The sequence below is a fragment of the Carassius gibelio genome, chromosome B5 (assembly GCF_023724105.1).
Source record: "Carassius gibelio isolate Cgi1373 ecotype wild population from Czech Republic chromosome B5, carGib1.2-hapl.c, whole genome shotgun sequence".
NCBI lineage: Eukaryota > Metazoa > Chordata > Actinopteri > Cypriniformes > Cyprinidae > Carassius > Carassius gibelio.
The window spans coordinates 29,540,501-29,553,590 of record NC_068400.1 but is presented as its reverse complement, the minus strand read 5'-3'; the positions used below and the strand labels follow the sequence as shown (position 1 = coordinate 29,553,590).

At 35.1% G+C, this 13,090-nt stretch overlaps 1 protein-coding gene across 1 annotated transcript; it reads right to left on the bottom strand.

Annotated features, from left to right (window-relative positions):
• Positions 1-2,518: 2,518 nt before the first annotated feature.
• Positions 2,519-8,054, bottom strand: LOC127958437 (uncharacterized). The gene is made up of 6 exons (XM_052557304.1): positions 7,941-8,054; positions 7,298-7,669; positions 4,920-5,039; positions 3,471-3,503; positions 3,307-3,360; positions 2,519-2,998 (listed from the first exon to the last, which is right to left on the bottom strand). The coding sequence occupies exons 1-6, from the start codon at positions 8,011-8,013 to the stop codon at positions 2,967-2,969; spliced, it is 684 nt and encodes a 227-aa protein (XP_052413264.1). The 5' UTR covers positions 8,014-8,054; the 3' UTR covers positions 2,519-2,966.
• Positions 8,055-13,090: the final 5,036 nt, after the last annotated feature.

Sequence of the window (13,090 nt, the reverse complement as noted above, 5' to 3'; positions counted from 1 at the left end):
TTTCAAACTTGAAACAGACTTATTTCTTGAGACTGTGCGTTCTTGAAGATGGTCACATACACCACAGCTGTGCGATTGCTGTGAATATTAAATAAAGTGCTTACCCTGCTGGCTGTTTGCATAATATGGTTGATCTAATGTTTCTGAAAAAAAAACCATAAAAGAGATTAAGTTACTTTATTGAGTATGCAAATCTTGCATATTTATAATTTATTCCTAATTGATTTAATATACTTACTATTTTGTTTATGAACAATACAACACACCGTGAGCACAAGAAGAAAAATGATAATAGTAGCTCCTCCTGCTACGAAGAGCCAGAAATACATCACGGTGTCCTATGAGCTTTCTGATTCACCTTGTACAAATTCTTCTGCCTTTCAGCCAGAACACTTCTAATGTGTAAAAGGAAAAACAGACAGTATGTCTAATTTTAATGTAATTTTATAATTATATAGTATTAAAGTGTCAGGACACAATACAATATACAAAACTACAGTACTCTTTGAAAATGGACATTTAGTTTTTTTGGTTTACTCACGTGTGAATTCGTGTCCTGATGGTTAATGCTGTAGTTAAAGTCTTCAACAGTTCACAGTGGTACAGGCCAATATGCCATTGCCACATGTGATAGAGAAGGATAGAGCTGTTTATAGAAGGTCTTCTTCTCTTATTCTAAACCTTTACTTCACCTTTTAGGTTGTTGTCTAAAATTAGACACAGCTGCGCTGACGTGACATCTCTGCTATGCCCTCTGGTCTGGAAAGAGCCATTTCAAAGAATCAAGAGAGCATCTCTTTGCTCAGACCTGAGAAACCACAACAGCCGACATATGAAATTCACAAGTTTCCGCCTGCACTCCACAGGTTGATCAAATGTTGCATTGTTGTGATGTTTGCTGAGCTTCCTGCTGTTAGCCAATTTTTTATAAGCAAACTTTATATGCTGCTCAGACTTTTAAAATTTTATATTTAATTATTTAATCCTCAAAATGACTGTTAACGGAAACCACAACACACTGTTACATTCTGCTTGCTTGCAACATGAGAGTTAGAATTAACTCAAAATGACTGATTAAAAACATATAAACAACCAAAAATAAACCTTACCATTTAAAGATGAAACACGCAGAGTAAAAACGGCCACAGTTCAACACAGAAAAAAATAATGGATCATTTGTTTTTAGACAAACGTCAGGAACGTATGATGTAAGCCTTGAAATAATTCAATCTGCTTCGTGTAAGTTAAAGAGGCTGTTGGACAAGTGTCTTCTGCCGTCATTTCCTGCTAGCTCTAAATTCTTGGCCAGTGTCCAGAAGACAGTTATTTTGCTCAGGTGTGTGTTTTATGAACTTTACTATCTAATTTGTATTAAGGTGGCATTTTTTTAATTAAACTTCAAGATTTTCAGTTTTTTACTAGACTGAAAGAAATAAGATACTGTTAATATAATTTACTTTTTACCCAGCTATTTCACTTTAACCATTTACTATCTTTAGGGACAAATCTTTTTCAGTCAAGTCAAGTCACCTTTGTTTATATAGCCTTTATACAATACAGATTGTGTCAAAATAACCTCAAACTTTTTAAACAGAAAAATAATGTTTCAATAATGCAAACAAAATAAATCACTTCAGCTGTAAAGCTGCTCTAAAAAGAAGGCAATAGTAAACAATACATTTTTCAGTTCATTGTTGTTCAGTTCTGGAGTTCTCGTCCAAGTAGTTTCTGTGCCATTAAGGCGAGACACTGCAGGCAAAAACAATGTTTTTTCAAGCACCTGTCAATTTTGAGATTTTGGGCTTTTTGGTTTTTCATAAAGTGCTTTTTCAAACTAGTGGAAGGAAAACATCCAAAAGACACTGTTAAGTGTTTCTTTTATAGCACTTTATCTGTTTGTGTCAATAGATTTCAATTACAATACATATTTTTAAAGGCCGTTTTCTCAAAATGAGTTTTTTCTTCAACACTGAGCCATAAATCTCAACTTCAGTAGCACGTACACACACCAAACTTGACATTTTTATTCCTGTCTGTATTCTGAAGATTTTTACAGAGGGATTTGTTCATATATATTTTCCTTGATTATATACAACATTTTATTCCCCCCAAAATTGTGAAAATATATTGTTTTCTGGCTGTTCAAAGTATTTTCTGAATTATGGAGTGACAAAAAAAGATAACCAGAATTCCCTCTGTAAAAACATTTGACTCTAATATGTCAAAAAAATTAAACAAAAAATGTGAAACTGACTTCATCTAGTGTTCAGATTTTTGTACTAGAAATGTATGCAAATTAGCACATATTTCATTAAAGAATGCCTCATTTGCATATTTAAACATAACATTTTTGAAAACTTGTAATACAAAAAATGTTTGCAATAATCAATGTAATCAATCAACTGGGTAAGTAAGGTGATAACTATTAGATATTTTTTTTTCCCTATTCACCTGCAGTGTCTCGCCTTAAAACAATTGCTAATAAGAAAAAAATGAGGTGGAATTGACTCAGTAACAATAAATGATTAGATTTTTTTTATATGACAAGTTATTCATGACAATGTTAAATCATGTAAGTAAATATAAGGTAAAGGACCACAGTTCTGATGGAGATGATTAAAGAGTACTTGAGCTATGGAGGTACGGTATTTGTGTCTGTCTTTGGGATGTGATTGGTGGAATTTCAAAAAAGGTCTCACTGCCCTCTAGTGGCATCACGGATGAAGAAACTAAAGTGATTCCAAATAGAGACATGTCTCATTTCTCCTGGAGCAGTTACATCAACCCCTCCTCCAGAAATAATCATCTGAACTGTGTATGTTCCGAATTGGCATTGATTTTTATATTTGATATGTAAAACGCAGACAAAAAGTCTGATCCATCAGAATCATTTTCAGTTCTCTTGATGTAACGTATAATGCATTCCACATATTTATTGATGTTCCACATTACTGTAGTTGTGAATTTTAACTATAGATTGGATTGCTGATTTTCATTCCTACAGAAAAAAAATTAAAAAGAAAGACAAAGCATTAATAAAGCTTCTTTTATCTTCTATTTTAACTCCCACTTCTTCTGACTGTTAAATAAATGGCCTAATAGCCTAAAACAAATCACTAAATAACATATCTGTTTGATAGATTATACAATTTCCCCTTTATATAAGTACAAACTAATATGTTTTCACCAAAGTTAGTTAATCAACAAACATCTTCATATTTTCCTTAGTGAAATTACACAAGGAGGACATGTGACAATGCACACTGCTGATATGATTTCATCTATAGTCACAAATGTAAGATTTACCGTTTCCATTAGTGAACTTTTCTCTGTTGGTGAACTTTGCTTGCGAGGTGTTCTCTGGAAAAATTTAATAGAAACATATTTGACTACAAAGTTTAGTGTACAAGTAAGTCAAATTGTAGAGCTTTTTTTTTAACAAAAACATTTATAATGAGCTGAAAACCTACCATAGACAGGCTCAATGATGTTATTTTCTTGACCTGTAACTCCATAGTTAAAGGATTCAGAAACAGAACATTTATGTGCTCGTTTGTTGAAAGCAGCATAGAAAGTTAATGATATGTCATGCCATAAATCTTATGTATCTCATGTATCGGTAACATTTATGTGTCAATAATTATGCATTTACAGTCATGGCCAAAAGTTTTGAGAATTACAGAAATATTAGTTTTCAAAACGTTTGCTGCTTAACTGCTTTTATATCTTTGTTTCAGTTGTTTCTATGATGTACTGAAATATAATTACAAGCACTTACCTTTCAAAGGCTTTTATCGACAATTACATGACATTTATGCAAAGAGTCAGTATTTGCAGTGTTGGCCCTTCTTTTTCAGGACCTCTGCAATTCAACTGGGCATGCTCTCAATCAACTTCTGGGCCAAATCCTGACTGATAGCAACCCATTCTTTCATAATCACTTCTTGAAGTTTGTCAGAATTTAGTGGGTTTTTGTTTGTCCACCTGCATCTTGAGGATTGACCACAAGTTCTCAATGGGTTTAAGATCTGGGGAGTTTCCAGGCCATGGACCCAAAATTTCAACATTCTGGTCCCCGAGCCACTTAGTTATCATTTTTGCCTTATGGCAAGGTGCTCCATCGTGCAGGAAAATGCATTGTTCTTCACCAAACTGTTGTTGTAATGTTGGAAGAAGAAGTTGCTGTTGGACGGTGTTTTTTGGGACGATTCTTTATTCATGGCTGTGTTTTTGGGCAGAATTGTGAGTGAGCCCACTCCCTTGGATGAGAAGCAACCCCACACATGAATGGTGTCAGGATGCTTTACTGTTGGCATGACACAGGACTGATGGTAGCGCTCACCTTTTCTTCTCTGGCCAAGCCTTTTTCCAGATGCCCCAAACAATCGGAAAGAGGCTTCATCGGAGAATATGACTTTGCCCACGTGTTTCTTTGCAGGTCACCATGGTTAACAATGGAAGAACAATGATTTCAAGCATCACCCTCCTTTTAACATGTCAAGTCTGCCATTCTAACCCAATCAGCCTGACATAACGATCTCCAGCCTTGTGCTCGTCAACATTCTCACCTGAGTTAACAAGACGATTACTGAAATGATCTCAGCAGGTCCTTTAATGACAGCAATGAAATGCAGTGGAAAGGTTTTTTTGGGATTAAGTTGATTTTCATGGCAAAGAAGGACGATGCAATTCATCTGATCACTCTTCATAACATTCCGGAGTATATGCAAATTGCTATTATAAAAACTTAAGCAGCAACTTTTCCAATTTCCAATATTTATGTAATTCTCAAAACTTTTGGCCACGACTGTATATAAAAAAAATATTAACATCACTATAGTGTTAAAGATAATTAAGTTTTAAAGAAGAGCTGACTGCATGAAACATAAACACAATTATAATTCTAAAATGGTACTTACGTCTGAAGAATTTGCATGCAACAACAAGAAGCACAAGTAGCACTACTAGCAGTGCTACTCCTCCTGCTGCTCCAGTCGGGATCAGCCAAGTCAGAGAGTCCACTGGAACAACAGCTGGTTCTGAAGAATGTTCATTCACGTTAGACATAGACTCTAAGTGATTCTCATTAACATTCCCATTGCATCCAATTATTAAGCAGACACTTATCCAAAGCGACTTGATAAGGAAAATAGAAGCAATGAAACCAACAAAAGAGCAATAATATGTAAGTGCTGTGACAAGTCCTGGATATAATGCAGTACGCAAGGTTTATTTATTTATTTATTATAATAAAGAAAAATAGTAACAGACAGAGGTGGACAGTTATGAAGTACATTTACTTGATTACTTAAGTACACTTTTTGAGTATCTGTACTGAGTATAATTTTTTGGGGGAAACTTATGACTTTAACTTCTTACATTTGAAAGACAAATATTGTACTTTTCACTCCACTACATTTCTATCAAAGTCTTTGAGTAATCACTCTTTTAGTGTTACGTGAAGTGATTTCACAGCATTTTTTTTAACACTGACCAGTTGCAAATGTGATATTTATCTACAACAATTCAATAACAAGAAGTTAATGTTGTGATATATATTAGACACCATATTGTCGGATTTTGCAACATTCTGTAAACTAAAATATTACCTAAAGCCACAACTGTGCATCTCCTAACAAAACACAGTAGGTGTTTGACTTGAAACAGCACTGCAAAGACCATTCTGTGTATGACTTCAAAGTGCCATGAGAGCGATGCCTTACAGTTTTGCTTTTTTGTTAAAGTAGTGTTGCTGTTATGAAATTACACAGCTACAGTTGTATTGCTGGGTTTTTAAGCAGGCTTTTTTTCTTTCTTCTATCAGTCTGTATTTACAGCAATTTCACTATCCACTTGGTTTAAATGTGGATGAATGGCTACACATAGATGTGTGCACACTGTCAGAGCTGTGTGAGATCATTACTATGCTGTTTTTGTTGGGGTGTTTAGGGGTGTTAAATAAAAAATAAAAACGCCAACTCACTTGTTTCATTTCTATAGGTTTTTTACATTTTAAAATGGTTTACTCTAAAGATACTACATGCTAGTCAGTGTATTCAGTAGGTGTAATGTATTTCAAAACTCTTTCTGGAGTCATAAGGTATTGCAAGTATTACAGTACATACAACAATAATAAAACATTGACATTAAAAAGAAAACTTTACTTTTGGTACATAAGTACTTTTAAAAGCAAATTTTTCTGTATTTTTACTTAAAAATCTGTCTTTACAACTGTTACGGCCTAAGCCTTATGAGTGTTGTATTTGTATTTTGTATGTAGTTGTGTGATCTGATTAGTCTTTTCTCTTCTGAGGGTTAGGCTCCGCCCCTGCACACCTGTGTCCTGTTGCTCTGATGGCTCCTGCTAGAGAATACAGTACAAGAGAAGTGTGAACCAGAATGAAATCATGCAGCGGTGAATTCCGTGCGTGTCATGATGCGCAGCCAGCCATTAAAGAAAGCTGTGTTCTATTTGATGCACTTTTGGTTTGATCTGTTCATCAGTGTCTATTATGTAGTATAATACTTGTAGTGTAAAAAAAATTTAGTATAAAAGTATAATACTTTTTAAGTAAGTGTTATTGTTGCTGTTACAATATTGTTGCTGTTACTGTTATAAAAAGAAGAGGGGATAGCACACAGTGGTAAACATGGCCTTGTCCCAACTTTTTTGAGATGTGTTGATGCCATGAAATTTAAAATCAACTTATTTTTTTACTTTAAAATTATAAATGTTCTCAGTTTAAACATTTGATGTCATCTATGTTGTATTCTGAATAAAATATTGAAATTTGAAACTTCCACATCATTGTATTCTGTTTTTATTTACAATTTGTACAGTGTCGCAACTTTTTTGGAATCGGGTTTGTAAAATTTGAGCAGCATTATCTGTATCAAGTAATGGAGTTGTGTACTTTGTCCACCTCTGAAAATAGAATACAATAGAGAGAGCTAGTGAGAGTCAAGTTATTATAATTATTTGTTATAGTAGATAAGAAATAGACCGAAAAATAATAGAAGTTTATAGTATATCTCTATAAGTATAGAGAAGGTTAGTGTTAGAGGGTAATTTTTTAATAAAAAGAAAATAAGTTGATAGAACAGAAACAGAATAGAGAGTGCAAGTGTTAGAGGGTCAATGTTTTTAATAAATTGAAAAAAATAGAAATTGAATAAAGAATGTGTTAGAGGGTCACGTTGTTTTCAAATAAATAAAAGAAAACAAGTAGATAGAATACAAATCAAATCGAGAGTGAAAGTGTCTCTTTGGGTTGGCAAGAATGCAAGCTTAATTTACCGTTGTGTAGTTTGATCCTCTTATAGGCCAGGAAACAGTTCACTCTGAACAGAGAGCACTGGTAGACACCTAAATCAGACTGCTGCACATTACGAATCTGGATTGAGAAGTCCAGCAGGTCAGAATGTTGTAATTTTGGGAATGCCTTAATCCGTCCACGTCGGTTATTCCAGAATTTAGCCTCACCATCCAGACTGATCTCCACAATTCCTCCGTTTGTTGAATTGAGGTGAGTCCACACCACACAAGATTCATTTGTCTGGTTTGAATCCAAAAAGTCTGTTTCAAAGACGCAGGGCAGCAGGACTTCAGACTGAAGCTCAGTAGGTAAACTGACATTGCTGATTTGATCTCCCCGACATTCATTCAAACCTGTAAAAACCACAACATCTTATACCACCACCATCTTGTCTAATGTCATTCCTGCTTACTATCTATCTATCTATCTATCTATCTATCTATCTATCTATCTATCTATCTATCTATCTATCTATCTATCTATCTATCTATCTATCTATCTATCTATCTATCTATCTATCTATCTAATTTCACTGAACAATTCAAAGCTTAAGCTGTTGAGTCTTTGCTTAGAATCCAGATCAGATGACCAATTACTAAAAACTTACAACAAAACTTATCTTACCATGTTTAAACTGAACATCAAAAATAAGCAGTCCTAAAATCCAGGAGATAAAGTAACTGTTCACACACGACATGTTTCAAAAGAGTAGCTGTAGTTTGTGTTGTCGACTTTGCATGTACCACCACTATGGTTCCCCCAACCACCCCCTCTCTTTATCGAAACCATTCTTGTGTTTTTTGCTGCTTACAGGCTGTGAATGATACTACAGCAAATTTTATAAACAATTACAAAAGTATATAGTTTTATGGAGACCTACTTCAACTGATGTGAGTTTATTGGTTTATAATATTTTGAAAAAGCACTTGTGTGATGCTCATTCACTTTGTATAAGTATTAAAAACTAGTGACAAGCATGAAATTTATGCTTTTGGGCCGAGTAATGTTAAGACCCACTTCATAAAGCTCCCTGCAGCTCACAACCTCAACAGTAAATGCCTCTATCAGACTATTAAACATTCTATAAAATCAAACAAAACTGCAATTGTATTGAAAGTTTTGTATGTGAGATTATTAATCAGACTGAATGTAGAAGTTATTGTCATAAATTGTGTGAAGTATTTAACCAGTCAGGCACTTACAGGATGTGGTTTTGAGGTAAGATAGAAAAATAAAAAAACAGTCTAAAAGATTGGGGAGGCTCAAATCACAACACTATTATAGTTACTCAAATGTGCTGTTTGAGCATTTACCTCACTATTAAAATAAATTACTCAGTCTCAAATGTGCTGTTTTAATTTTTAGCTGATGAAATGGTTGAAAGTAGCATTGCAGTAAATTAAACTGCAGAACTGAGTGCAGTGTAGTGCTGGTTACAGCTCAAGCACTATTAACCCAACATCTTCCTGTGACAGAAAAAAAAAACGTTAACGTCATTATCCATTATGTTACGTGTTTCTTGGTGACATTTGATTCATCTGTAAAATTCTGTGTGTAAACATTGTGTCAAACTGTTCAAAGAGTCATCGAAAAAAGGATACCCTGAAATTCCTGAAATGGATTTTATACCACTAATTCAGATTTAATTTTTGGATAAACTATGCCTTTTAGGTGGGTTTTGCAAATGTGTATTTACATGCATGTTTCAGATATCTATAAAGTAATTTTGACTATTAAGAGTGTTCATTTTTAGATTGAAATTCTGCCCAGTCACAACGCTAAATGAAGTAAAATCTTTCTAGTCAAAAATCTGATTGATATATCCATATTTAAATTAAAGATATCTTCAAATGATATTCGACAAGGATGAATTTCAATTCCAGAAATATCTCAAGTTTTTCCTAATCAAAAATCCAATTAAATATTGTATTTTGACTAATACATTATGTATTTTGGATATATCTAATGATGAATTTGGTGATGAATTTTGTTTCTGTAAGGGTGTTGCTAGGCAGGGTGCTCTGGGTGTTTGATACCGTAAATCTGTTCTGGTCTGTAAGAAAAGATGTAGGCTGCATCTGTAAGCTCTAAAATGCTGCCTTCGGAGGCATTCCAAAGCAGGAAGGCATCAAGGCATGTCCGAATCCAAATTATGCTACATTTCCTGTTTTATTAGTTAACTTCATCAGATAGACTTTTGAAGTCAGCATAGATGTATCCTTCGCTGTCTTTGATATCCTACAATCCTGTGCGAAATGAAAATTTTGTGTTTATCTGCTTACCCCCAGGCCATCCAAGATGTAGTTGACTTTGTTTCTTCAGTAGAACACAAACCAAGATTTTTAACACAAACTGCTGCAGTCTGTCAGTCTTATAATGGATGTGAATGGGAATCATGGCTAAAACATATAAAATAAAAAAACATACACAAACAAAAAAAAATTATATATATATATATATATATATATATATATATATATATATATTGATTCACGCAATGTCTGAACTGTAGAACTCTATACTGAGTGTGTCCTGTTGAGTCATAGACAGTAAAAGAAATGGACACAGCGACCCCCATTGGAACTCAATTGAGACAAATGAAGCCCATTTTTAGCATTTTTTAGCACTTCCGTTTCTGACGCGCAGACACAAACTAAGCTTGACAACATCAGCAACCTGTCTGACATATGTAAATCTACTAGTAGCTGTGCGTGCAAACTGCCATCGTTAATCTTGCAGAGACGGCGAGCTTGAGCGGGGAGTTCTTTGTTGTGAGTGAGCAGGAGTAAGTATTCTGATTAATTATTTTGTATAGTATTTTAAAATTTAACGCCAGTACGCCATATTAAGTTAATTGCCTGCGAGCTTCTCCTCCTGTCTGTACGGTAATGCGACAGAGAGTCGCGTGGTTATGACGCAATCGTTAGCCTATTTTTTACAAAAACTGTTTCTACGGGGCCATAATGTAACATAGAAGGTAATGGAGCCTTTTATACATTGTCTTGTATCTTTAGAAATAAATAATGGACAAACGGAGTCTTTAAACGCCTCAGATGTAAAGTGTAACGGAAACAGGTCAATTTAGCTCAAAGGGAAACATTTAAGATTTTAAAGGGAATTTGAACAGAATCACTGTTTCATGGCTGGTCACGGAGACGCCATGCGATTCAGTGAACGAGCCATTTAACATCAAATCTGCGCTGGATACTAATATCCAAACTATAGTGAAACACTTTCAATTAGCACAGTAACAAAATCGGCAGTTTAAGACATTAACTTATAAGCACAAAACACAAGATACTTCTCTTTTCAATATGAATAAGGCTTTATTAGATAAATCTAAGACATATAAACTAATCTAACACATAAACGCACGCACTCACACATTCACACGAGTTGCAGGAAGATCGAAAGTTAGGGAAAGATGAGTTTAAGAGAATGGAAATATGGAATCCCAAGTTTACAGCAATACGTTAAATTGCATAGACATGAACAACCATCAATAACGTAATTAGCCCTCGCATTGAGTCCCTCAGTGAGGTTAAAATTATATTAGATACACCAGTAAAGGTCACAGTCTGGAAGTAAAGTTACTTGCGTCTCCTGTGAAGGAGTCCCGGTGAAAGGGCTAGAAGTTCAGTAGTTGCTGAAATGACGTCTTGGGGAGCCCGTGCTTGGGTGTTGGCTGAAGATGCAGAGTTGTGTGGCTGGTTAAAGTTGAACGGGCACCCGAGGTCAGGCGTCGGAGACTCGACATTACAAAACTTAACTCAGAACACAAAACTCTCGAACGGAAAAGAAAAGAAATAAAGTTCTCATCGTGGCTAAGTAGCAGCAGGCTTGCAGGCCGAAGCACGCTGGAACCGCGCTCAAAGAACATGGCTAGAAGCTACAAGCTAGCAGAAGCATAGCTAGAGACTAAAAGCTAAAGCTAGGTAGCAAAGCTACAAGCTACAAGCTAAGAGCTGGCATGACTAATAGCAGAGACTAAAAAGCCAGAGACTAAAAGCAGACTCTAAAAGCAGACTAAAAGCTGGCATGACTGATAGCACAAGCAAGGCTAGAACTAAAAGCAAACATTTTACGATGTCCTCAGTTTTTAAACTGGCTTGTTGGCCACACCTCAGATGTTGTCTTGACCAATCAGATATTGTCTTGGCTCAGGGGGGTATCATAAATCATATGTTTATCTTACCAAGCATGTGGTCCGAATTTTCCTGCTCTGGCAGGATCTAATTTTGGACATGATTCCTATTACACGAATACGATACATGGGACAAATAAATTATTGTCTGAACTAATTCAAGCAAGCAGATTGGATTACAGACATACCAAACATAATTACAAATCGTTAAGCTATGCCATAGTTATAAAAAAAACCCATACACAATAAGTGATTATAACATGATAGTCAAATGTGTGGGTTACACATAAATGAATATGGAGTGAAGCGATGGACTGATTCATTTATAAGTCTTTTTGAGTTCATTCTGGTCCATATATATGTACAAAAGCAGTTTCTTTGCCATTCTCTTGACAAATACTTCTGTGGAGACAAAATCCCTTCCCCCTTAGGAATTTCAGTCTGGTTCTGCTAGGTGAGGGGAAGTCAATGGAAGTGTTTAACTCATGGGTTTCCATGTAATGTCCAGCGTTGCATTTCAATTACCAACAACAAATTTGACACCAAATTTCTCTTCTTCGAATTGAAATTGTAAATAATTGTTCTAGTGGTGTTAATGTTGAAAGCTGTTGTGTGAACAAGTTGGTTGGTCATCTTCCTTGGTTCTTGTGGCACTAGAACTGATTTATGACTTCCTGAGGAATTCGGCTCGTGTTTCAAAGCACAGCTTTGGCAGACTCTTTAATTTGTCTGGTTCGACTCATTTCTGTTACATAAGTTATTCGCTGTCAAAGTGACGCCAAAATGAATGGGAGTCAATGGGAATGCTAATGCAAGTGAAGTTCTGCTATAAGATGGCGGCACCCGGCCGACTTCAACTTCCGGTCGACTTCCTGAGAAGGGTATTCCTGCACAACCGGAGGCTACAGTTACAGGACCGCAATTCTGTGACCGCAGCTTTAGGACCCTAGTATTTTTGTAACAGCGCCACCTACTGTACTGAATCAACACTAATTAAAGATGGACGACGTGGACAGCAACCAGACGGTGAGTATCGATATTTAATTAAGTTTTATTTTATAACGTTTAAACGGTGCAAAGTTTACATAGTGAGAACTGCTACCTATGAATTAATAATTAATTCCAACCAAATTAAGAATTTGTGAGCTAGTTTTATTAATTACTACGACGTTAATTCGTGGCTATGATTTCATAAATTATAATTGTGTTTTAATGACGAAGTATTATAAGTGAATCTAGCCTGCACATTAATTAAACTTATCAGATGGCAAGAGCATGGTTGATGTAAGGTTTGTTAGATTTACCTGCAGCTTAATGTATTAGAGTGAATACTGGCTTAATAGTCGTTGTTTTACCATATTTAGGTATAAAATATATTTCATAATTAAACTTCACTGACTGCCTAGTTGCAGTATGTGTTAGCCTGTTGTTTTGGCATTATTTTGCAATGGTAAACTAGGCATTTGGCAATTTTAATAGTTTGTTACAATTTGGTTTAATCTGCAGGTCTATTCCACATACAGTTATACATTGCTATAATGTGTTAGTTTCTGTCATGTTCTGCATGGCCAATATGAAGTGATTTTATGGATTCGATTAGGCTCATTGTAGGACAGATGATTAAAAAAGG

Coding starts and splice junctions, on each gene's coding strand:
- LOC127958437 (XM_052557304.1), bottom strand. CDS start 8,013: ATGTCGTGTGTGAACAGTTACTTTATCTCCTGGATTTTAGGACTGCTT. Junction 7,670..7,940: donor TGATGTTCAGTTTAAACATG/GTAAGATAAGTT, acceptor TGGTTTTTACAG/GTTTGAATGAATGTCGGGGA. Junction 3,361..3,470: donor CATCATTGAGCCTGTCTATG/GTAGGTTTTCAG, acceptor AAATTTTTCCAG/AGAACACCTCGCAAGCAAAG.